The sequence below is a fragment of the Hypanus sabinus genome, chromosome 20 (assembly GCF_030144855.1).
Source record: "Hypanus sabinus isolate sHypSab1 chromosome 20, sHypSab1.hap1, whole genome shotgun sequence".
Taxonomy (NCBI): Eukaryota; Metazoa; Chordata; class Chondrichthyes; order Myliobatiformes; family Dasyatidae; genus Hypanus; species Hypanus sabinus.
This window is the reverse complement of record NC_082725.1, coordinates 51,735,103-51,761,902: the sequence shown is the minus strand read 5'-3', so window position 1 is coordinate 51,761,902 and position 26,800 is coordinate 51,735,103. Positions and strand designations below refer to the sequence as shown.

At 39.0% G+C, this 26,800-nt stretch overlaps 1 protein-coding gene across 3 annotated transcripts in view; it reads left to right on the top strand.

Annotated features, from left to right (window-relative positions):
- The window catches only part of cap2 (cyclase associated actin cytoskeleton regulatory protein 2), a 200,147-nt gene that overhangs the window by 88,399 nt on the left and 84,948 nt on the right, over positions 1-26,800 (top strand). For all 3 annotated transcript variants that reach the window (XM_059945494.1, XM_059945493.1, XM_059945495.1), the window contains exon 4: positions 19,343-19,420. In XM_059945494.1, coding sequence (XP_059801477.1) covers positions 19,343-19,420 — 78 coding nt within the window. The remainder of the gene's footprint in view (positions 1-19,342; positions 19,421-26,800) is intronic.

Below are 26,800 nucleotides of genomic sequence, written 5' to 3'. Positions count from 1 at the left end.
GTCTGATCTCCAACATCTACTGTGGCCTTGTTCTTGTAACTACCCTACTGGGTGTCCACTTACCGTCTTGGTAATCATGCGCTAGGACTTCTGTCCAATCTCAAAGCTCCTTGCTGCTTCATTTGGCAACTGGCTGGACTATTTATTTTGCACTTCCCTCTGTAGATCTAGTTTCAGGATGCCTATGCTAGGTCTCAGATTCCTGTTCATGAACAGCATTGCAGGTGTTTGATTTGTCATCACATGAACACAGTTCCGATAGACAAAAAGGAAGTTTTCCACCTTTTGCTGTAGAGAAATGTCCTCCTTGTCCATCGCTTTAATGGGTGACTTGAAGGTTTGGATAAACCATTTGTTGCTGGGTAGTGAGGAGTTGACTTGAAACGTCTGATGCCATTTTTCTTCATAAACAGTCGGAATTCTTCTGACATGTATTGTGCCCCATTGTCACTCATTTGTTCTGGTAAGCTGATTCTGGCAAAGATAGTCCTCAGAGTGGAGATGGTATTTGCTGAGGTGGTTTACTTCATTGGTATAATCTTCGGCCACTTCAAATGTGCATCCACCTGATTCAGGAGCACGGAGTCCATGAACGGCCCCACAAAGTCAATATATACTCTTTTGGCACTCCCTGGGTGCATCTTGAACACTTTTGGCATCCTGAACAGCTTTTGGCCAAGTCTTCAATCTGTTTATCTATTCCTGGCCACCACACGTAGCTCTGGGGGGGTCTCATCATCTTGACTGGTGTCCTTCAAGCGAATTTTCTAACACTCTGGTGCACAATTTGAGAGAATTATGACATGAGATCCACACATCAGCGTTCTTTGACATACGGACAGTTGGTCACGTCTTGAGAACCCTAGAACCATAGAGTTACCATGAGCTGAGCTTGCATGATGATTTCATAGACTTTTGACACTGGCACCTCTGTTGGGTCACAGTATGAAGACTTTTCTTCTTCAGTTGCCAATAGAGGAAGACGTGACAAGTCATCAGCGTTTCTGTGTTGTTTAGTGCCCTTGAACTCTATCTCGTAAGAATGGTTTCCTAGGAATGGTGCCCAATGTTGTAACTAGGTAGCAGTCATCACTGGAATTCCCTCCCTGAGATTGAAAATGGACACAAAGGGTGGATGATTTGTCACTAATGTAAACCTTTGTCCATAGAGATGATGGTGGAATAACTTTATTCCCCATACTAGACTAAAGGCCTCTTGTCGATCTGTGCATTCCGTCCTTGTCAGTGATCTTAAAGCAAACACAATCAGGCGTTCAGATCCGTCTTTAATAATGTGTGTCCATTATGGCTTCAATGCCATTGCATGCCAATCTGATGGGCAGTGATGGGTCATAATGGGTGAGCAGCTCATTAGATGTTATTAGTCTCTTTGTTTCCTTGAATGCTTTTTCACATCTTTCTGACCATTCCCACTTTGCTCCTGTCTGTAAAAGTGCACTCAATGGGTGCAGCACTATAGTAATGTTGGGAAGAAACCGGTGGTAGTAGTCTACAAGGCCCAAGTATGACCTGAGCTGTGACACATTTTCAGGTTTGGGTGCCTGTAATGCTGCTTCAGTCTTTTGTGACTTACATAAGCCATACTTGTCAATGACATGTCCACAATATGAGATTTCATTTTTGAATAACTCACTTTTCTCTCTTGTGCGCAGACCATACTCACTCAGCCTGGTAAGCACTTTACCTAGGTTTAGAGGTACTCTTCGTCATTCTTGCCAGTCATGATGATGTCATCAAGGGAACGTTGTGTTCCTGGGATATATTGGAGCATTTGGTCTATTGCTCTTTGCCAAATTAGTGGAACTGATGCGACACCAAAGATAAGACAATTATACTGGAAGAGTCCCTTGTTGGTGTTGATTGTGAGGAACTTCCTGCTCGATCTCCCTTTGCAGATAGGCTTGTGACGTCAATCTTTGAAAATCCCTTCCTGCCTGCCAAAGATGCAAAATGCCTTCTATTCGTGGCGGGGATACTGCGCAGTATGTAGCACTGGGTTGATGCTCACCTTGAAATCCTCACATATGTGAATGGTTCCAGCCTTCTCTTTCTTGATTACTGGGAAAATGGGCATGGCCCAGTCACTCCACTCAACCTTGGAGAGAATTCCAGATGTCTACAGGCTTTGCAGTTCAGCATCCACTTTAGGAAGTCCTGCATAAGGCGCTGGATGTGCTTTATGGAATCTTGGTGTTGCTGCTTCATCCATTTTGATTCTGGCCTTCATCACTTTGAGTTTACCAATCCCCTTCTCAAACACCTTCTCATTAGTACTAAGTAGCCACACCAGTCTCTGGTTAGTGCTACCATTTGGGCTGCCATTGCCTGTTGATGTCATACTGAGAGCTTTGAGTGCCAGGCTAGTTGGATATTTTTCAACCATTCACGTCCAAAAGGTGCTGGCCCTCCAATTCAATACAAAAAGCTCTAACTGTTGTGTTTGGCCTCCATATGTCACATTTACTTTAAGTTTATCTTTGGGAGACACTTTTTCACCTTAATAAGTCTTTACCATCACTGAGGTCTTCTCTAATGTTATTTTAGAAAGCAGTCTGGAATTATGGATAGAACTAACCGTATATCCTGCTCAATTTTCAGGTTTACACCTGACGAGTTTATTGTGATCCAGATGATTTTTGTGATCTGCTTTGGTTATACTGTGGCGACCCATTTCCTGGCACATCCGAACCGGCTCACAATTAGATAGCCTACGTGGGTTTGCGAGCATAGAGCTTTGGAGCCTCTGCGCCACGGGAGGCAGGTTGAGGGAGGCTTAAAAGTGAGGCTGAAGATTTCGAATAAAGTTTTTCCTTCGACTGCAGTTACCGACTCCGTGTTGTAATTTTAGCGCTGCATGTAGCACACGGCTACAATACCATGTAGTTCTAGGCATGACATTTTTCACCTTTGTTAGACTGTTGTCTGATTCTGTGTTACATTTGGTAACATTATGCATTTGCTTAACTTTGTGTTTGAGACTTTTCACTCGGTTGTGCTTTCTGTCTGCCTTGCACATTCCCTCTATGTGACCCTGTCTGTGACACTCTCTGCAGACATTTTCTTTGAACCGACAGTCAATTGCATCATGGGAAGATTTGCCACATTGAGAACACCTTTAGCTTTTTGCACCATTCTGGGACATTTTATGCATTTCACATTCTACCTTCCTTTTCTGTAGTTCTGTTGTATCCTTTGCTGCAGTCTCTAACAATATTGCAATGGTCAAAACATGTTCCAAGGTTAGGGTCTCTTTCAGAGACCTCTTTTGAGTGCTTTGACTATACATGCCACATACAAGCCTGGCTCTTAATGCATCAGAACATTCTCCTTAAAGTCACAATACTGGGAAATTTTGCTCAATTCTGCAACATAATCAGAAATGTCTTCATCTTTTGACTGGTTTCTTTTGTAAAATCTAAATCTCTCAGCTATTACCAGCAGTTTAGGGCTCAAGTCATTTTGTAAAATTTAACAACTTTGTTGAACATCTTGCTTGCTAAATTTGCAGGTGTTACTAATTTACGTAAGAATCTGTACGTTATTGGGCCCATTAAGCTAAGAAGTGTAGGGACTTTGTTTTGCTCCTCCACGTTTGTGTTACGATATATTTCAACCCTCTCAATACAGTCGGCCCTCCTTATCCGTGAATTCCGCATGCGCGAATTCAGCCAACTGTGAATCGCGAAAACCCAGAAGTGCTCTTCCAGCACTTGTTGTTTGAGCATGTACAGACTTTTTTCTCTTGTCATTATTCCCTAAACAATGCAGTATAACAACTATTTTACATAGCTTTTACATTGTATTAGGTATCATAAGTAATCTAGAGATCATTTAAAGTATATGGGAGGATGTGCATGGGTTGCTGTAGATCAGGATTGAAAAAAATCGGAAGTTCTCTTACTAAGTAAGTTGGAACAGGTACATATTATTTATCATCAGTCAAAAGTTTGTCTTAGTATATAGTATATATTTTACCTTTTTATGCAGATAAAACACTTAAGAATGTATGTTTCAGTGCCGGGCTCGGGAATGGAAGTTCCCGAGTTTAATCCAGTGACAGATCACTCCCGAGTGCACTCTCTACTGTGCCGGGTTGATGTGGAGGATCAAAAACCCAAAACTCAATAATTAAACCACTGCGTTGCTTAGTAATAATTGTAGCTTTCATCGGGGCAGGGCCTTTCTCACTTTATCCTTTAAAGTTGTTCGGATCGTTGACCGATGTAGCCTAACGCTTTTCCAATGACCGATGGAGTTTCACCTCTTTCCGATCGCTTTATTATTTCTACTTTATTTTCAATGGTGATCGTGATTATTTTCATGAACAGAAATACTGCGGATTCAGATCTCTGCCACCGGGTCCTAATGTCCACCGCACTGAGACAGGTTAGATAAGGGACTTGAGCATCCGTGAATTTTGGTATCTGCGAGGGGTCCCGGAACCAATCCCTCGTGGATAAGGACTGTATACGACTCTCAACCTTCATTAGCCCTATCAAATTCATCAACTTTCCTGACTACATATCATTTTCACTTTAAATTCAGTGTGTCTTTCACTGTTGCTCTTGGGTACCTCGGCATTCTCTTGCTGTTTTGTCTGTAACTGTTGGTGGAGTCCATGACAATCCTGACATTCAGGTTTGTACTTGTCACCAATTTGTTGTGTCTGTGCAAGTGGGAGATTGCTTTAACTGGTGTATTCACATTGCAGTGAGAGAGAGAGGGAACAATATGCATGCATTGACTTCAGTGGATGTGCAGACAACGTAGTGCTAGGGGTGTGGGGTTATTGGTCTGAAAGAAATGGATCCTTACATTACAGATAGTGATATTTGCAATTTTCCAGTCATCCAGAACCATTCCAGAAGCTAGTGATTCTTGAAAGATCATTACTAATGCTTCCACAATCTCTTCAGCTACCTCCTTCAGAACCCTCAGAACTTACAGCTTTCCAAGCTCCTCCTCCCCAGTAATAGCAACTGCACTCATGGCTGCCTCCTGACATGCTTGAACTTCCAGCATACTGCCACTGTCTTCCACAGTAAAGACTGATGCAAAGTACTTATTCTGTTTGTCTGCCCTTTCCTGGTCCCCTATTACTTCCTCTCCAGTATCATTTTCCAACGGTCTGATATCTAGCCTTGCCCTTCTTTTACCCTTTATATATCTGAAAAAACTTCTGGTATCCTTTTTGATATCATTGACTAGCTTATTATTGTATTTCATTCTTTTATTCCTTACTGTATGGCCATTTTGATTGCCTGTTATTGGCTTTTAAAAGCTGCCCAATCCTCTTAACTTCCCATTAATTTTTGTTCTATTATATGCCCTCTCTTTTACTTTCATGTTGGCTTTGACTTCCCTTGTCAGCCACGGTTGTGTCATCCAGCCTTTAGAATACTTCATCTCTGGAATGTATCTATCCTGGGCTTCCCGAATTGCTCCCAGAAACTTCAGCCATTGCTGCTCTGCTGTCATCCCTGCTAGTGTTCCCTTTCAACCAACTTTGGCTAGCTCCTTCTTCATGCCTCTGTAATACCCTTTTCTCCACTATAATGTTGATACATCTGACTTTAGCTTCTTCCTGTCAAACTGCAGGATAAATTCTGCCATCTTACGGTCAATCCCTGTTACGGGTTTCTTTACCTTGACCTCCCTAATCATCAGGAATATTACACAACACCCAATCCAGAATAACTGATCCCCTAGTGATCAACCACGAGCTGCTCCAAAAAGTCATCTTGTTGGCATTTTACAAGTTCTCTCTATTTGGACCAAAGTCAGCACCAAACTGATTTTCCCAAACTACAGGTGTATTAGAATCCCCCATGACCGAGCCACCAGGAGACGCTAATGGAGTGAGCACTATTTTAGATTCGCTCCATAACCTTTACTTTTTTAACCTATGATCACCCTTATTTAACTTATTTTTACCTACACCGGAAGATTCTTGTTACTTTCTTGGACTTATCTTTAAGAGTGTACTGTGAATTTTGAAGAAATGAGTACAGAAATGACTTTAAGATCTAAAGGGCTAGACCCTGGGAAGGATTCTAACGGCAGTGGAAAGAAAAAAAAGACTGATCCTAAACGTACTGAATTGACTTATGACACGTTATTGGAGCTCTTAAATGAAAAATTTGAAAAACAACGACAAACTTTCAAAGAAGATTTAAAGGCTTCCTCTGGATAAGTTTGGTCATGAAGTTAAACAGCATCAAACATTAATCGCAACTCTGCAAGAGGAAGCTCAGAAGCGAGACTTGAAAATCGAGAATCTGGAGCAGAAATTATCTTTGGCGATTAAACAGTTGGAAATACTTAAAGCCAAAAGTGTCGATTTTGAAAATCGATCTGGAAGACAGAACTTACGCATACTTGGTCTCCCGGAAGGTATCAAACAAGGGGGCCCCTCGAAGTATTTCGCTCAAAGTATTTTAAAGGATGTGTTCCCTTCTGTATTCCCAGATAGTCCTCTGTTACTTGATCGTGCCCATAGAATTATGCACTGATCACCAAGTTCTTCATCTAAACCACCTGTTGTAATTGTTCGATTTCATTAGGTGCATGTTAAAGAGCACCTTATTTGTTTGGCTCGTCGTTTAGGGATGGTTAAATTGCGAGAATTCCAATTCTCGCTTGTGGAGGATTTCAGCCCAGAAGTGATGAAGGCGCAGCTCACTTTTAAACCTTTGATGTCTGAATGTTACGAGAAAAATCTAAAACCAGCACTTTTATACCCTGCGAAACTTAGAATATCGCCTTCGAATGCACCACGGCGTGTTTTTCTCTCCACATCTGATGCTCGAAGCTTTCTGGTTGAGAATTATCCTACTGCTTCGGATTTTGGTGAAGGTGAATTTTTTTTAACGTTTTAATATATAACTTTTTTTTCATTTTTTTGTGTAACTAAGGTGGCAGTTTCTTTACTAAAATACTTCTTGCTTTTTTTTTTGACTTCGCCATTTTTTTGTCGGCTTCTTCCTATAATGCCTTCCTTATCACATCCTAACTTATTTGTTTGGGTTTTAACCCAATTTATAAGTTACCAGTGTTCATATTCTGTTTGTTTTCTTTTTACTAGCAATTATATTAAGAAGTCTGTTTTAGCATATTGTTAATTACTTTTTAGGATTTTGGGTGGATTTTTTTTTCTCTCTATATATTTGGAGTCACCTTCTAGAGACACGGGGGGTAGATTTAGTGTCGCACTTTTTTTTCCTGGCCTCCTTTAGGCTCAGGAGGATTTTTTTTCATGGGTAGTGGGTGGGGGGTTTCTTTCTAATTCTATTGGTCTTTTTATTAGTTTTTCTAGTTTTTTCATTTGGGCTGATTTCAAACTACTAAAACGTCCGCTGTGTTGTCATTTCTGGTTCCTCCACTTATTTCTGTTCCTCTTCCGAGTGCATGAGTTCATGCTTTGGTTAACTTTATGTACCAAAGGGTTGATTTTAGAAATATGGCTCAGACCATTAATTTTGTCGCTTGGAATACTAATGGCTTAAACCATCCAATTAAACGGAAGAAGATTTTTAAAGTATTCCAAAGACTGAAAGTGCATATTATTTTTGCACAAGAAACTCAGGTGAGGAAAGAGGATAGTCAATGTTTTTTTTAGGTTTTGGAGGGGTCAACAGTACCATTCGAATTCGAATGCCAAAGTTAAAAGGAGTTTAAATTTTTATTGACTCCTCTATTACATTTGTTCAACACGATATTATTTTGGATCCGAATAGTAGATTTTTGTTAAGTACTGGGTTACTTTTTAATAAGAAGGTTGCTATGGTTAATGTTTACGCTCCAAACGTGGATTATCCTGATTTCTTTAAGTCTTTATTTACTTCTCTACCTAATCTAAATGAATATATGTTAATAATAGGTGGTGACTTCAATTGTTGTTTAAATCCTTTGCTGGATAGATCTATATCCATTCAGACTTTACCAAATAAGTCGGCCACTTATATCAGTTCTTTTTTGACTGATACTGGAATTTTCAATATTTGGAGATTTCTACATCCTGAGGACAAAAAGTTTTCATTTTTCTCATATCCCTATCATTCTTACTCGAGAATTGACTACTTTTTCGTTGACTCTCATTTTATTCCATCTGTAATTGGTTGTAATTATGACGTTATAACCATCTCTGATCATGATCCAATGAAACTTTCTATTAAATTAGTAGACACAGCTTCTAGTACTAAGCAATGGTGTTTTGATTCTACCTTACTACAAGATCCGGAATTCATTAAATTTATGAAGGAACAGATTGATTTCTTCTTTTCAACTAATTCCACGGATGAAATTTCCTGCAGAACACTTTGGGACACTTTTAAAGCATATGTACCTGGACAGATTATCTTCTATTATGTTGGTTTGAGAAAACGTATTAAGAAGGGAACACATTTATTGGTTAATAAGATTAAAGAAATTGACAAGAAATATTCGATTGCTCCTAGTAAGGAGCTTTACAAACAAAGGGTTGAGCTTCAAATGGAACACAGTTTATTACTTACATCTTCGGTTGAAAATCAATTAATGAAAACCAGAAGTGATTTTTATATACATAGTGATAAATTGGGTAAACTGTTAGCTAACCAATTGAAGAATGCTTCAGTTAAACGTCAAATTATTAAGATTCGTCAACAGAATGGTGAACTGACAGTTAATCATGATGAGATAAATCTTTTCAAGATTTTTATACCTCCCTGTATCATTCTGAATTTCCTCATGATCATAATTTTCCAAAATTATCATCAGAAGAACTTTTAATATTAGAAACTCCTATTACGGATGCAGATATTAAAGGTGTTATTTCCTCTATGAATTCCGGGAAAGCACCAGGTCCAGATGGATATACAGTGGAATTTTAAAAGTTTTTTTTCCTCTACTCTTTCTCCTTGGTTATGCAGGGTTTTTGAAGAAGCAGTTAGACTAGGTAAACTACCACAATCTTTTTATAGAGCTTCCATTTCTTTAATATTGAAAAAAGATTAAGACCCTACTGACTGTGCATCCTATAGACCAATATCCTTATTGAATGTAGATTCCAAGATCTTTTCCAAGTTATTGGCGACCAGGCTGGAGAAGGTATTAACTCAAATTATCTCAGAGGATCAAACTGGTTTTATTAAAAATCACTATTCTTTTTTCAATATTAGGAGATTATTGAATATTGTGTCCTTCAAGCAGCACCACAGAATGTGTTATTTCATTAGATGCGGAGAAAGCATTTGATAGAGTTGAATGGCCATATTTATTTACTGTGCTTGAGAAATTTAATTTTAGTCCGACATCTATATCCTGGATTAAATTGATATATATATATATATATATATATATATATATATATATATATATATATATATATATATACTCCAGTAGCCTCGGTTTTTACTAACAATCAAAGATCTCCCTTTTTTGGTTTATTTCAGGGTACCAGGCAGGCTGTCCTTAGTCCATTATTATTTGATATTGCTCTGGAACCTTTGGCAATTGCGATTAGAGAATCACCTGACATATTTGGCATTACTCACGGGATGGATATACATAAGTTATCATTATACGCAGATGATTTGTTATTATACATTTCTGATCCTGAGAAATCCATTCCTGCAGTTATATCATTATTGGCTTAGTTTAGTAAGTTTTCCGGGAATAAATTGAATAAGAGTGAATTGTTCCCTTAAATAGACAGGTTCCAATTTATGGAAATTTACCGTTTAAATTAGTTAATGACTTTTTTATATACTTGGGGATTAAAATTACAAAAAATCATAAGGAGTTATTCAAGGTTAATTTTTTACCCTTAATTGATCAGATTAAATGTTTGTTTACTAAATGGTCACCATTGTCTTTATCTCTGATAGGTCAGATTAATGCTATTAAAATGATTATTTTACCCAAGTTCTTATATATATATTTCAAGCGGTACCAATTTTTATTCCGAAATCCTTTTTTGACAATGTTGATTCAAAAATTTCCTCATATATATGGCAGAATAGAGAAAAATTAGGTCAAACAATGTTATTGCCGAAATCTAATGAAATAGAAATTTTAATTCAAAAAGGAAATATCAAAAAATTTGTATCTTGCATGTATAATTTGATTCAAAGACAGGTAATTAAGCAAGGAGTCCATAAGTCAAGACAAAAATGGGAAAGTGATTTGAATATTAAAATTGAAGAAACAAATTGGTCAAGACTATGCCTTGACAGTATGACAAATACAATAAATGTTCGGTTAAGATTAGTGCAGTATAATTTTCTACATCAATTATATATTACACCACAAAAAATAAAAAAATTTAATCCAAATTTATCGGATCAGTGTTTCCGATGTAACCAGGAAACTGGTACTTTTTTACATTCGATATGGTCTTGCTCTAAAATTCAACCTTTTTGGACAAATTTAAGACTTTTACTGGAACAAATTACAGGAACACAATTTCCTCATAATCCAATATTATTTTTACTAGGTGATATTGAAGGGATAAAACCGAAACTCAAACTAAATAAGTATCAGAAAGAATTTATAAAAATTGCACTGGCAGTAGCCAAAAAAGCTATTGCAGTTACTTGGAAATCGGATTCACATTTAAGTATAGATTCTTGGAAGAAAGAAATCTATGGTTGTATTCCATTAGAAAAAATTACTTATAATTTAAGAGATAAATATGAAACATTTTTGAAAATTTGGAGCCCTTATTTACAAAAGATAGGATTAAATATATAGATGCTTTTAAGATGAAACAATTGGTTATTAGGGGAAAGAAATAAATATACATATTAAAATTATTACGAACTCCATGGAGCATGTGGAGATCTTCCAACCACCAGGCATTCTTTCTTTCTTTCTTTCTTTCTTTCTTTCTTTTTTTTTAAGGGGCAGTTAGGGGGGAGGGGTTAAGGGGAGGGGGTATGGGTTATATACATTGTTTTTTTCATACTTTGTAATCATTTAAAAATGCAATAAAAAATTATTTAAAAAAAAAAAAAAAATATATATGGCAGAATAAAAATCCTAGATTAGGTAAAAGATATTTACAGAAGTCAAAGAAGGAAGGTGAATTGGCATTGCTTAATTTTAGATTTCACGTCATCGGTGCCAAGCTGCATGGGTCCTAGTGCCCTTCCCTTGGACAACATCGGTGGCTTGGAGAGGGGAAGGCCTGCATCTTGGGCAACTGCTGGTCTCCCATACAACCCTGCCCAGGCCTGCGCCCTGGAAACTCCAGGTGCAGATCCATGGTCTCTCAAGACCGACGGATGCCACCACCAATTTTAGATTTTATTATTGGGCAATTAATATTCAATATTTGAATTGTTGGTTAATGGATTTGGATTTATCTCCTAGCCCTCATTGGGTAAATCTGGAAACTAAATCTGTACAAGGATTTTCATTGGGTTCTATTTTAGGGACTTCTCTTCCTTTTGCTCTTTCTAAATTGCATAAACGAATTGACAATCCGATAGTTAAACACACTTTACGTATATGGTTTCAATTTTGGAAATTTTTTGGGTTGAATCAATTTGTTTTAGCAATTCCTATTGTATCCGATTTCTTTTTTCATCCCTCTATTATGGACTAAGCTTATTCAGCTTGGAAGACTAAAGGTATACAACGATTTTCTGATTTATTTTTGGATAATTGTTTTATGGCTCTTGAACAATTATCTAATAAATATAATTTGCCTAGATCTCATTTTTTTAGATATTTACAGATTAGGAATTTTTTAAACACTGTACTTCCTGCCTTTCCAAATCTTGTTTCTTCGGGTATTTTGGAGAAATTGTTAGAACTAAATCCTTTTCAGAAAGGTATAATATCAAATGTTTACAATATAATTATGAAAATACATTCAGAGGCCTTTTATAAGATTAAAAATGATTGGGAAAGAGAACAACTTTACTATCCCTATTGAGAATTGGGATAAAATTCTTCAATTAGTTAATTTATCCTCTATATGTGCTAAACATTCATTGATACAGTTTTAAATTGTGCACAGGGCTCAAATGTCCAAGGATAAATTGGCTCGTTTTTATTCCCATATAAATCCTATATATGACAGATGTCATTCGGAGATAGCTTCTTTAACTCGTATGTTTTGGTAATGTCCGCTTTTGAAAAAATGTTGGAAAGACATTTTCGATATTATTTCCACGGTATTGAACATTAATTTACAACCTCATCCTATTACTGCAATCTTTGGTTTACCAATGATGGAGTCAATTCATTTATCTTCTTCTGCTTGTCAGATGATTGCATTCCTTACCTTAATGGCTAGAAGATCTATTTTGTTGACTTGGAAAGAAATTAAACCCCCTACCATATTTCATTGGTTTTCTCAAACTATGTTATGTCTAAATTTGGAAAAAATTAGAAGTGTCATATATGACCCTTCTATTAAATTTGAAAAGACTTGGAGGCCATTTATTCAATATTTTCACATGATGTAATTTGACCCTGTTCCAATCCTATTTATTTTTCCGGTTCTGATTATATGTATATATGTTGAGAGGATCGGAGTTGGGGACACTGATGATTCTTTGTCTTTTTATAGATACTATAAACAGCCCATTTTTTTTCTTCCCTTTTTTCCTTTTTTTTCTTTATTAGTTAGTGGTTAGTTTGTTAGATTAGTTTTTCTTAGGGTAATAATATTTTTTTTCTCTTTTTCTCTTTTCTGTTTTTTTTTCAACATGACACACCTAGTTTTTTTTTGTTTTGTTTATATGATAGTTGTATCATTCATGATTTGGGAAGATTTAACTATATTGTACTTATTGCTTGTGTATCCTTTTATGTTTTAATTTTGTAATCCCAATAACGATGTATTAATTTTATCATGATATTAATAAAAAGATTGAAAAAGAAAGGAATCCCCCATGACTATTGTAACGTTGCCCTTTTGACATGCACTTTCTATCTCCCATTGTAATTTGTCACCCACATTCTGGCTATTGTTCGTAGGCCTGTATATAACTCCCATCAGAGTCTTTTTATCCTTGCAGTTCCTTAACTCTATCCACAATGATTCTACGTCTTCCGATACTATGTCACCTCTCTAAGGATTTGATTTCACTTTTTACCAACAGAGCCACCCACCCCCTTTGTCTACCTGCCTGTCCTTTCAATACAATGTGCACTCTTGGATGCTAAGCTCCCAACTAGATCTTCTTTCAGCAGCGACTCAGTGATACCCTCAAAATCAAACCTCCCAATCTTTAACTGTGCTACAAGATCATCTACCTTATTTCATATACATTGTGCATTCAAATATAACACTTTCAGTCCTATGTTTGTCACCCTTTTCAATTTTGTCCCCCTGTTACACTGCAGCTCATTTCATTCACTGCAATGTTACCCTATCATCTGCCTGTCCTTCCTGACAATCTCAATACACACTGCCTCTGCTTACATACCAACTGCCCCATCCTTAGCCCTATCACTTCGGTTCCCATCCTCCTGCCAAATTATGTTGGACCCTCCCCAACGGTTCTAGCAAACTTGCTCACAAGGACGTTGGTCCTCCCTCAGGTTCAGGTGTAAGCTGTCCTTTTTGTACAGGTCATACCTTCCTCAGAAGAGCTCCCAGTGCCTCCTGGCACAGTGCCTCAGTCACACGCTCATCTGCCAAATCATTCTATTCTATCCTCACTGACGCATAGCACATGCAGCAACCCAGAGGTGATTACCCTCGAGGTCCTGCTTTTCAGCTTTCTACCTAGCTCTCTTTAGGACCTCCTCTCTTTTCCTACCTATGTCATTGATGCCAATATGTACCAAGACTTATGAATGCTGCGGATCTGAAGTGAGACATCCCTGACCTTGGCATCTTGGAGGCAATGTGTTATCTGGGTGTCTCTATCGCGTCAACAGACACCTGTATTTGCTCTTTTAATTACGGAATCCCCTATCACTACAGTCCTCTTCTCCACCCTTCTGTTCTGAGCCACAGTGCCAGACTTAGTGCCACAGACCTGATTGCTATGTCTTCCCCTGGTAAGTTGTTTTCTCTTCCCCACCCCCCACCCCACCCCCTCACCAGCAGTATCCAAAGGGATATGTTTATTGAGGAATGGCCACAGAGGTACTCTGCACTGGCTGTCCAATTCCTTTCCCTCTCCTGACAAGTCACCCAGGTACCTGTCTCCTGCAATTTAGGGGTTACCACCTCCAGGTAGGTCCCATCTATCATCTCAGTTTCCCTTATGAGCCGAATGTCATTGAGCTTCAGCTTGGTGTAGATGTGGTTGTCTTGGAGACTGGAGCGCTCCCAAAATTCCCACATCTGACACAAAGATCACAGCACAGCCCCTGGAGACATTCTCAGTGCACTGAATACGTACGGTACTAACAGAGGAAGAATGAAGAAGAAGAAACTTACTAGTTACTTACTTTGTCCAAGCCATTTCTCACTGAAACCTGATGAGCCTACGCCTCCTCACTCCAACACTGGTCCACTCACACAATGGCTGCTCTGCTTGTCCCTGCCTTATTTTTATTTGCTCTTGCTGATGAATCACGATTTAATTGAGTTGCTGGAAAATGCCAAAAGCTATTTTTGATGTCATTCATTACAATGCTGGAAGTATGGTTACTATAAAGAGTGATTTTCTGTCACAGACTTTTGCAAAATGAAACCTATTCATTATCCCCATGATTAACTGTAAATGTCTGGTTGAAAACAGTGTGCACCTGTAGATGACTGTTTATACTGGGGAGTTGGATGCTCCACAAAGAGTTTGAGTTGGCATTTGCCTTCTTTAAGTTACTTTGCAAAGCAGTCTGCAGAGAAATTGGAATGGTTCCTGTATTCCATTGTGCCAATTCAAGTATTTTGTTTTAATGTATTATGGTCTTTTTACTGTAGTCTTATGATTTCATATGCATATTTATATGACATAAAACTCATGTCAGTTGCATGTAGAAAAGTTTTAGGGGTATTTTGTTTTCAGTGTAAATTTACTTTCCAAATGTTAATCTGAATAGGATGGCTACAATAACTCAGTGGTGCAATTATAAATTCTTCACAATTGACTGTATTTAAGCTATGGCTGTATTGCATTAGGATAGAAGTCTAGGATAAATAAAGAAAAATATCAGACTGGCTTCTCATGCAATTACATACTTGAAGATTTTTAATTACATCTTTGACTCTCCTTAAAATCTACATGCTTGGCTGAACAATTAATACTTAATAACAAAATTTTTTGCCAATAGTTCTACTTACTGTAGGTCATCTGATGTGTCATTTCCACAATTTAAGTTTGAGTTGTTGATGTTTTTTTTACAGTGCCATATGAGCATAATAACATAATAACCAGAGTTACTAGTATGATCCTTCGGGTTTTCTTTGGCATTCGTTCATAACCTCACAGCTGCTCTGATCTTTGGCCTCAACTCTACTGGCCAATCCCCATAATCCTGATTTCCTTGCATTTTGAGAGTTTTAACCTTTGACATGCTTGATGACTCAGTATCTGTTGTTCTCTGGCAAAAGATATTTCAAAGATTTGCAACTCAGTATTAAAAGAAATGGCTCCTCATGTTGGTCTTAAATGAGCAATCCTGTATAGAGAACCCACAAATTCTCAGCTTTCCAAATATTGCAAACATGATATTCATCCTGCCGAACCTCCTCAGGGTCTTGTATGTTTCAATAATATGTTACTTATAGCAGAATCTACAATGGCTTTTGAAAAGGAAGTGAGTCAATATTTAACAGAAAAATACCAAGAATGGATGAGAGGTAAGGACAGTATTATGTGAATGTCTTTTTCAAGGAGCCAAAACAGGTATGATTAGAATTTTATGTTGTGAAGTTCTAGCTACCAATGGTTGTAGAGGAATGGAAACCATAAGTAAGTGATCATCTGTTCCTGCATTTTCCTAACTTTAAATCCTGCTTTCAACCAAACATTTATCCCAGATTTTTTTAAACTAGCTCATATAGCCTTGACTATTAATGGCAGTCAAACTCCCATTCTCCAAATTCTTTCCAATACATCAGTGTCCCTTTGAACAGTGCACAAAACGGTACATTGCTTTCTAAATATGGTCTCAGCCATGAGCTCACAGTTAAAATAACAGGCTCCACCTCATCAGCAAATTCCCTTGCATGTCTAGCTGCTTGATCAGTTTTGCTGACAGTGCTCATTGGCTGATTTATTTTGCAGCTAGTTGATAATAGTGCACCATTGTCAGCAGGCCACCATTTGTTGCATAGTATTTTCTTTATCACATTGTTATTTTACATTTGGCTGAGCTCAGTTAATCAGACCTGTGCAATTTGTCCCAGATATATCTGTTATCTGAAGGGCTACCCCGTTCTTATCAACTGCTCACATAGTTGCAGCCATTCTGTAATTTTACAAGAGTGACCTTCCTGTGTGCTGCCAACACTGGGATTAAAATATTCTGACAGTCAGAACCTGCACACTTGTGCATGAAGACTTTGTGCCTTGAAGGTTAATGAAAGCTCTGTCTTAATAGTGTAGGCCATCCTTTAGAATAAAGATGGCACTTTAACCCTATGATGTTTGAATAACTTAATATTAAAGTGTAATTTTTTCAATCTCAACTATAAAACTAGATTCTTTGACATAGACTGAAGTCTGTAGTATTGATGGAATGACCATTAGGCTTACTAAATGCAATTTTAAGTGTTTCTGTAGCCAAATAACTCTCCTATCCATACATCCCATGCATAAAGAATTGAAAATCCTGATGAATCCTAGGATGTAATGAAAGAACAGTCATGAAGTGCAAAGGACTGCAAATGCTGGAATTTGGAGCAATAAGATGCTGGAGGAACTTGCATGGGTCAAAAATACCCATCTGACATTTCAAAACCATATTCATCTGGAATGAAAGAGGGGAGAAAGCCAGTGTAAACAGGTGAGAAGAAGGCATAGAGCAAGAGCAAATGAGTGATAGGTGGACCCAGGCGAGAAAGGGTGATAGGCAGATGAAATTTGGAAGAGTGGAAACTAAGTAGTTTTGAGGTATTGATCAAATATGATGCAGTTGAATGAATGAATGGTTTGGAGAGTTTGAATCTGATCCTGCTGTAGTGCCTCTGTGTCAAGGTTGCCATATGGCCTCGAGTTCCTCGGCCAGCTGCAAGTTGCTGGGGATTTCTCCATTGGTCCTATAAAAAGCAAAACACTTCTTGTTTAGACCCACTTAACTTAAACATATGTATAAAAAGCTTTCCACTTGTCATTGTAATTAAAACTAGAATTAGAACAAAGTTTTAATTTGTTTTCTCAGATCTTGAGGCTAGGCCAATTGAAAATTTCATAACAGATGGAATTGGTGCAAGAGCTTTTAATGGAAGATGGGAGCTGGCAAGTGATGTGATTATAGAATTTGCAAGTATTTTGATTTGAAGGTCTAGAAGCTACTTTTGATAAACTAATTTTTACAATGTTATTGGAGTAAGTTTTGCATTTGCCTGTTCTATTTTGATTTGGAAAGATTCAGTTTGTATGAAATTGTTTTAAGTTTTAATTTTTGTTGATAATGAATTTTTATTAAAACATTTTAAACTTATCAGAATGCTCCAGTAAAAGCAAGATAGAATTTATTGCCCATTCCAAATAAGGTCACTTCAGAGGAAAGTCCACCAGCAGTGAAAAGAGAGTATTGTAGCGATGTGCTACACACAGCGCTGAAATAACGACACACAGTTGGTAATCCGTTTCGAGACTAGTTTATTCAAACTTCACTGCGCTGGCATTTAATCCCTAGCGCCCGCCCTCTCCGGGTGGAAATGATGTCAGAAGTGCATTACCAAAGTCTGTCCCGCGTGCTGCCTATTTGTGAGCTGGTTTGGCTGCGCAGAAAGTGGGTCGCCACAGTATGTCCTGGGTGAGGGGAGTTATTATGTTGGGCATCTAGAAGAATAAGCATTGCAGAACTTCCCCGAAGTGAAACATTTGATTTGGTACCAAAAAGATAGCAGAAACTTCACCACAGAAACAAAGCTTTTATCTGCGCTTGTGCTTGGACGGGGGTCAATTCTACACAATGATATTACACTTGACTGCCCCTTCACTGCACCATTGAATATCAGGCTACCATGTTATCTGATTCTTCCTCAAACACTGAAAATAAATTTACCTTATCACTTCAAATGGCATTTTCTTAATTCCATTAATCCTTTCTTTTAATTTCTCTGTACAGCTGATACAATGAATAATGTTGCTGCCAGTGACTCAGATTTAGTATTGTTATAACTCTTGAATGGACTTGTATGGGACAGATGAAATGTTGATCTCTTAGCCTACTTCATACTGCCATTTGCACCTTGTTAATCTACCTGCACTTCACAGTCTCTGCATTCGTGTCGTCCTATTCTGCATTCTGTTGCTTTGTTCTCCCCATGGTATATCTCGATGTAATTATGTCTGGATGACATGCAAAACAAAGCTTTTCAGTGTATCTCAGTACATGTAACAATAATAAATCAGTTACCTTATCTGCATGTCTGGTGTTTGCATGTTCTTAGGACATGGGTTTTCCCCAGTTCCTCCTCATTTCTATCATGTCCTGAAGGTTAGCTGTTTGGAAGTTTAATTGGCTACTGTACATTAGCCCAAGTGTAGGAGAATTATTGAACAATCTATGGGACAGGCTGTTTCTATGCTTTATGACTCTTAAACCTGAATTTAGTGCTCTGTTCTCTCATCTCTGGTACACATTTTTAACAATATTGCCAACTCTTGACACTGTTTGCACACTGTGTTTTCAACTGTGCACACAAATGAACAAAGTTACTTAATAATTATATTCCTAGTGATGTTTTCTCATCTTCAGTAGAAACTTTTGAATTGTTGCAGAATGAATGCTGGGTACCCTCTTCACTGTTCCCAAATATGTGCCAAGTGTTGTGTTGAACTCTATTCTGAAGCGTATTCTGAAGCTCATTGAGTAAAAGCAAATGGCTTTAGCATTGAACCCGAATGAGAGTGCCTTGTTCTTGCAGGGTGTTGGTGCTGAAAGTTATAAGTATAGGCAACAATCTTCCACATTCCCAGCTGTTTGTGCAGCCTTTTCTAATCTCACTGCAGTATGTGCTATCTGGTATAATTTTGCCCATCTGTGGTCCATCAAAAATAATATATCAGGGACAGATGCACAAGGCTTTAACTTTTTTCTACACATTGGAAATGAACTGGTGGAGCAATTGCATTGGTCAATGTTAACAGGGTCTAGAACTTGATGCATGATTTATTTCTTATTATGATATTCTGTTTTGAGGTTTCATTATTTCCTTTGTTTGATATATGTTCTATTTCTTCCTCTCTCTTAACAGGCAGAGATGTTCAAAGCAGCTTTTGATACCCAGAGAAATTTCCTGTTGATGGCCTATAAGCACCAGCAGCCCCTGGAGGTGGGTAACTGTATGTGTAGTATGAAATTCCAAAACCACGCATGAAAGTCAGCTAAGCTCTGCCTTGAAACGGTTCCACTGTGGCCATGAGATTTCTAAGAAATAACTGTTAGCAATTACGTATGTAGTAGGTTTCTCTACACGTCTGTAACTTAAGATATGCTGCTGAAGTTTTCTTTTGACTGTAAAGCTCATTACATGCTTTTGAGCTTTTAACAGCAATCTAAGGTTTTTTCCCCAGACAAAGACGTGCGTCTTGAAAAATACTTACACTGTAATGTAGGAAATGCAGCCAGTAATTTGCAATCAGCATGGCTGCACAAGCAGCAAGATAATGACAATATAAAGTTTTATAGTGGTATTGGTTAAATAGACAGTGATCAGGTCACATGTCAACTGCCCACCTCTTATTCTTTGCATCTCCCAGAATCTAATTCTTGAAATATGTTCTGTAATAGGATACTGCAAGCACCACCTAAATAATTTTTATTTCTAGTGCCTCACATTCACAGAAGATCAACAACAAGGCTGTCTACAACCGTCTAGTAAAACATTGTAAATGTGTTTCTTTGGCAGCAGCTAATTTACAATGCCCTTTGCTTAACATCTCATCCTAAAGACAGCAGTACTGCCTGTCTACTACACTCAGTGTCAGGCGAGCTGATGTAAGTATTTGGAGTGTGTCTTGACCCCTCAACCTTCTGAATCAGGGGCCAGGGTACTATCACTAAGCAGCAAATGACACACAAATTGCATTAAGTACTTGGTGTATCATCATGCATGTGTTTTTGAAATTAGTCAACTCCCTTCTTCTGAGCAGCAATGTGACTGTTGGTTTTGACCTTCTGAATTCTATACCTTGACCCTGCACTGTTTTTTTTTTGCACCTGCTAAGGCACATGATGAGCAGCAACAAATGATTTGAAGATCAGATGACATTTAGATCCCATCTTGGGCAGCTGAGTATAGATGGTGATGCCATTGCAGTTCCACTGGTGAAGGATGATGTAGGATCACCTGTGTAGGATGATAATGCTGTCTAATATTTTCCATGTTCATCGTGAGAAAGTTGAGCTATTGTTCATGGTATCCATGATCGTACACAACACACATACATCACAGGTGCTTATATTTCAGGAAGGAAGGTCCAGACCTACGTAGTGGTGACATGTACATCTGTCTCGTTCCACAACTATAACAATACCTTATCAACCATAGCACAATTTGAGACATAAGATGATATTTGGGAAAGGTGCTACATTAATGCAAGTCATTTCCTCAGATTGCAGTTTGTCTCAGTGGATACATTACCAAATAATTCATGTATGTTTACTCCTGAACAACGAAAACATGGGTTGTACACTGCTAACCCAAATTCAAGCATAGTCATAACTGTAGTAAAATGACATCCCACTCAATTGTTTGAAAGTTTTGTTTGGATCTCGGATTCCTCTGTGTTAACCACTTGGCTTTAGACATTTCTGAAAATATCCCTGGTATCTCTATCTTCATTTGGAGAGATGGTTGCCTAATTTTTATTTGGTCTTTACTGCTTCACATCTTTGGAAATTTTATTCACTGTCCTGCCACATGGGGAACTGTGGGTTTGAGTAGATATCTAACATGAGAATTAATATGCTGTGACTCCATTATCACATCTTCCATTAAATCTTCTTTGGGTATCAGGGATAGCTCTCAATTTGATCCTTGAAATGTATTCTGTGATAATTCTATGCAAGTATAGCTAATGTTGAAAGGTTAGCGTAGAATTTGTAGGGAAAATGTCTCTGATACAGATTCAAATATTCAGATTTGTTTTAAACTTTAACAAAAGTTAAAAGGCCCCTAGAAAAAATATCACATATAATTTTTGATCTTTTTCCATCATGAAATATGGAACATCAGGACAATAAATCATTTGAATTAAATTTAAACGATTATTCTTGTTGGATTCAAAGGATTGAACTCAATCTTTAATAATTTTTACATGGAAGAGCAGACCTTATTGCTTCTTGCTGAATCATTATCATTACTGTGACAAATCAATTATTTTAATTAAAATGATAATTATCTTGCAGTGACATGTCAGAACAGTTCATGACTGAATATACCCATCCTTAGATTCTCTTAAAACCCTTTGCCTTCAGGAGAACAACTTCAGTTTTGTTACTAATTGTGTACTGTATAAGTGAAGTCCCTCAGAAATGCCAATGTAGCAAAACAATCTGACAACATCGCTAAGATCTTCCTATTCTTCGCAGAGATGATGCCTAGGATTGGACACAGTACTCCAGAAAACACATGCCTGTGCTTTATAACTCTTTATCTTAATTTCCATGATATGTACTGTACTTTGTACCTTCAGTACATGTGCCCATTTTTCTTACCACCATGAAGGTTTGATACTTACCACTCCAGGCTTTCACTTCTTGCACACAAGTTAAAGTGGTATTATTTATTAGACAGTCCTCACTTCTTTGACCAAAAGGTGTAATTTCCTGCTTCTTAGCTAATTTTAATATGCTATAGTACACAGCTGACTTTCCTACCGTGGCTGGTGAAAAGATACTGGGAAATCGGGAGGAGAGTCACTCAGCAATGAGCTCCCACTGGTTCACCTGCTCTTGTGCCGGAGGATTTCTTACAGTTTCGTATCTGGTAGTGATGCACATACAGTGTTACTTGATGGCAATGTGAGGGTGATTATCTTCTCTGAAAGATAATACTCTGTCAGTGCATGCCTGAATTATTGTTCAAAGTGCATTTATTATCTAGGTATGTATACATTAAGCAGCCTTGAGATTTGTCTCCTACCAGGCAGCCATGAAACTACGAAACCCAAAATAACCCATTTAAAGAAAGACCCTGTTTGCAGAGGGGGGAGAAACCAAATCGTGCAAATGACAAACACAAGCAAGTCGCATTCGGTACAGAATTTCACAAAGAGAGTTTGTCCACAGACGTTTAGTGCAGCGTGGAGTGGAACAATGAGGTGAACCGGCCTGTCCCTCACCTTGGGACACGACACTCTCACCTTTTGAATCTGGCCCAGCGCACAAATTGTCATCCAAACATCGGGTTCAGTAGCTTCGAAAAACTCTGGGGCCTGGACTCTGACCCCTTGATTTGGCCTGTACTTGACCTTTACAATTCGGCCTGGCGTTTAAATCGATCGAACTTCGGGTCTTCCTCATTCTTGCCAATGGGCCCACTGTCTCTTCAGGCCTCGGATCTGCTGCATCGAAATGCCCCCAAGTCCAGGGGGTCATTACAGGCCATTGTTTTCGATGATCACTTACCTGAAAAAGGAGTGATTAACGAAGTATTTAGTTGTTTCACTGGCCGACAGCCAGAAGTCGCTGAGACTCACCAGTGCTGTTTTAAGCTGAATTTCTGCTCCGTTCTTGCTATACCTGGACATGGCTGCTTCATCCTCGGAGCAGTAGTAATCCAGACTCGCTGCTGCTCATTGGATATGCATCAGGAGGTTCTTGCTTTCCCAATCATAATCAGAGAATTACGACCATTCTTGGGTCACAGGATGACAAAGGGGCGTTACAGAGAGCACAGTTGCAAAATGGATCCACTGATCTCAGTCTTTCAACCTGCCCCGGACGGAGTGTAGTGCAGAGGCAGTGGACTGATCTGAGCAATAAGTAAACCGGAAAAGGTCCAACGTAGCAGCGAGATGGGATTTCATGCGATCCATAAACCAGTCACTCAAAACACTTCATTAATGTTGAGGCCAGTGCCACTGGACAGTAGTCCTTGAGGCAGGTTACCATCGCCCTCTTGGGCACCGGGCCACTTTGAAGCCTGAGGAGACAGTGGACAGTTTCAGAGAGAGATTGACGATGTCTGTTAGAACCTCCATTAACTGGGCTATACAATCCATTAGCACCTGATTAGCTTATCAGGCTGCATAGCTTTACATGAGTTGACCATGGCTGGGGTCTTCCTCACATCAGCTACGGCTAGACAGTGCCTGTTCCTTGAGGGGGTGGGAGACACACGTCTTTATGGACACAATTGTTTCGTGCATCAAAACGAGTGCAAAAGTCATTCAGCCTATCAGGAAGAGAAGCGTTACTGTCATTGACGTTAAGGGGAGACTTGCAGTCTGTCCTCATGTATGTGTGTGTATTAATGGTGACATCCTCAGGGCATTTCTCTAGGTAGCCAGTCGCAGATTCTGCATATTCATCGACGTTGATGTGATGGTTGTAGGTAGCCACTTCCCTGAGTGTGATCCAGTCCGTGTTTTCAAAACAGTCCCGCAATGCTGAGGTTGCTCCTTCTGGTAAGGTCTTTATCTCCCTTTCAACTGGTTTAATTCCTTTAATCAATAGTACGCTGGAATTAGCATAATAGGTAAGTGGTCAGAGAATTCGCAGCTTTTTGTGCATCAGCAGTGTTGGTCTAATATGCCAATCCCACCTGGGATCACATTAACATCAGCAAATATGTGAGATCTGTGACTTGCTGGATAGAGTAGTACATTCAGGCTGTTAACCATTATTAAACACATTGATGTGAGGGCAAACCGGAAGCCATGGCTGAAAGCTGATGTCTGGGCCCAGCTGAGAGATTGGGATGCTGCCTTCAGATTAGGGATAAGAGAGCTCTCAGATCGGGGGATAAGACGGCTCAAGTCAGCAAGAGCTGAGCTTTCCCGCACTATCTGGAGGGCAAAATGGGTTTATTCACAAAGAATACAGCCATTTCTTTTACACCAGATACATACAGTAATAAGACTATAAGCCCATAAGATATCAGAGCAGAATTAGGCCAATTGAATCTGCTCTGCCATTTCATCATGGCTGATCCATTTTTCCTCTCAGCCCAAATCTCCTGCATTCCCCCAATGTCCCTTCATGCTCTGACCAATCAAAAACCTATCAACCTCTGCCTTGATTATATACATGAAGACTTGGCTGCCACAGGCAGCTGTGGAGGCCAAAGAATAAGAATCCACAGATTCACCACTCTTGTCTAAATAGATTCCTCCTTGGCTCTGTTCTAAAAGGACATCCCTCTATTCTGAGGCTGTGTCCTCTATTCTCAGGCTCTCCATCATAGAAACTATCCTCTCCACATCCACTCAAGGCCTTTCACCATTGGATAGGTTTCAATGAGGTCACACCTAATTCTTCTGAATTCTTGTGACTGCAGGCCAGAGCCATCAAATGCTCTTCATACGACAAGCTATTCAATCCTGGTATCACTTTAGTGAACCTCCTTTGAACCATCTTGAGTTTCAGTACATCCTTTCTAAGATAAGGGCCCAAAACTGCTCTCAATACTCCCAAGTGAGGCCTCACCAGTGTTTTATAAAGTCTCAACATCACATCCTTGCTTTTATACTCTAATCCTCTTGAAGTGAATGCTAAGATTGCATTTGCCTTCCTCACCACAGACTCGACCTACAAATTAACCTTTAGTCCCCATTCTCCTCAATTTTTTGTATTTTCTCTCCATAATCAGCCCTTTTATTTCTTCTGCCGATGTCCATGACCATACACACCTGACACTGTGTATTCCATCTGCCACTTCTTTGCCCATTCTCCTAATCTGTCCATGTCTTTCAGTAGCCTCTCTACTTCCTCAAAACTACCTGCCCCTCCATCTATCTTTGTATCGTTTGCAAATTTTGCAAAAAAGCCATCAATTCTGTCATCTAAATCATTGATAAATAACTGTAATAAGAATTGGTCCCAACACAGAGCCCTCTAAAATGCCGTTAGTCACTGGCAGCCAGCCAGAAAAGGCTCCCTTTATTCCCACTCTTTGCCTCCTGCTAATCAGCCACAACTTTATCCATGCTAGAAGCTTTCCTGTAATACCATGGATTTGTAATTTGTTAAGCAGCCTCATGTGTCAAAGGTCTTCTGAAAATACAAGTACACAGCATCAACCAATTCTCCTTCATCTATGCTGTTTACTATTTCTAAAAAGAATTCCAGTGGATACTTCAGGCAAGAGGAAGCCGTGCTGACTCAGGCCTGTTTTGTCATGTACTTCCAAGTACTTCCGAAACCACATCCTTAACAATCGACTCCACCATCTTCCCAACCACTGAGGTCAGATGAACTGGCCTATAATTGCCTTTCTTCTACCTCTGTCCTTTCTTGAAGAGTGGAGTGACATTTGTAATTTTCTATTCTTCCAGAACCATTCCAGAATCTGGTGATTTTTGAAAGATCATTACTAATGCCACCACAATCTCTTCAACCACCTCTTTCATAAACCTGGAGTGTACACCATTTGGTCCACATGACTTAGCTACCTTCAGATCTTTCAGTTTCCCAAGAACCTTCTCTCTAGTAATGGTAATTTCACACATAAGAATATAAGAAATAGGAGCAGGAGTAGGCCTTCTGGCCCATCGAGCCTGCTCTGCCATTCAGTAAGATCATGGCTGATCTGTCGGTAAACTCAGCTCCATCTGCCTGCCTTTTCCCCGGAACCCTTAATTTCCCTCTATGTAAAAATCTATCTAACTATGTCTTAAATATATTTAGTGAAGAAGCCTTGTCTGCTTCCCTGGGCAGAGAATTCCACAGATTCACCAATCTCTGTGGAGTAACAATTTCTCCTCAACTCCATCCTAAATCTTCTCCCCTGAATCTCGAGGCAATGTCCCCTAGTTCTAGTCTCACCTACCAATGGAAACAACTCTCCTACTTCTATCTTATCTATCCCTTTCAAAATTGTTTATGTTTCTACAAGATCCCCTCTGATTCTTCTGAATTCCAGAGAGTATAATCCCAGGCAACTCAATCGCTCCTCATACGTTAACCCCTTCATCTCTGGAATCAACCTGGTGAACCTCCTCTACACTGCCTCCAAAGCCAGTATATCCTTCCTCAAGTATGGAGACCAGAACTGCACACAATACTTCAGGTGCGGCCTCACCAGTACCCTGTATAGTTGCAGCATGACCTCCCTGCTCTTGAATTCAATCCCTCTAGCAATGAAGGCTAACGTTCCTTTTGCCTTCTTAATAACCTGTTGTACCTGCAAGCCAACTTTTTGTGATCCATGAACAAGCACTCCCAAGTACCTCTGCACAACAGCATGCTGCAATCTTTCACTATTTAAATAATAATCTGCTCTTTTATTATTCCTTCCAAAGTGGATGATCTCACATTTACTAACGTTGTATTCCATCTGCCAGACCTTGGCCCACTCACTTACCCTATCTATATCCCTCTGCAGACCCTCCGCATCCTCTGTACAATTTGCTTTTCCACTCAGTTTAGTGCTACTCTACATTCAGTCCCCTCCTCCAAATCACCAGTGTAAATGGTAAACAGCTGTGGGCCCAGCACTGACCCCTGCGGCACCCCACTCACTACTGACCGCCAAATGGAGAAACAC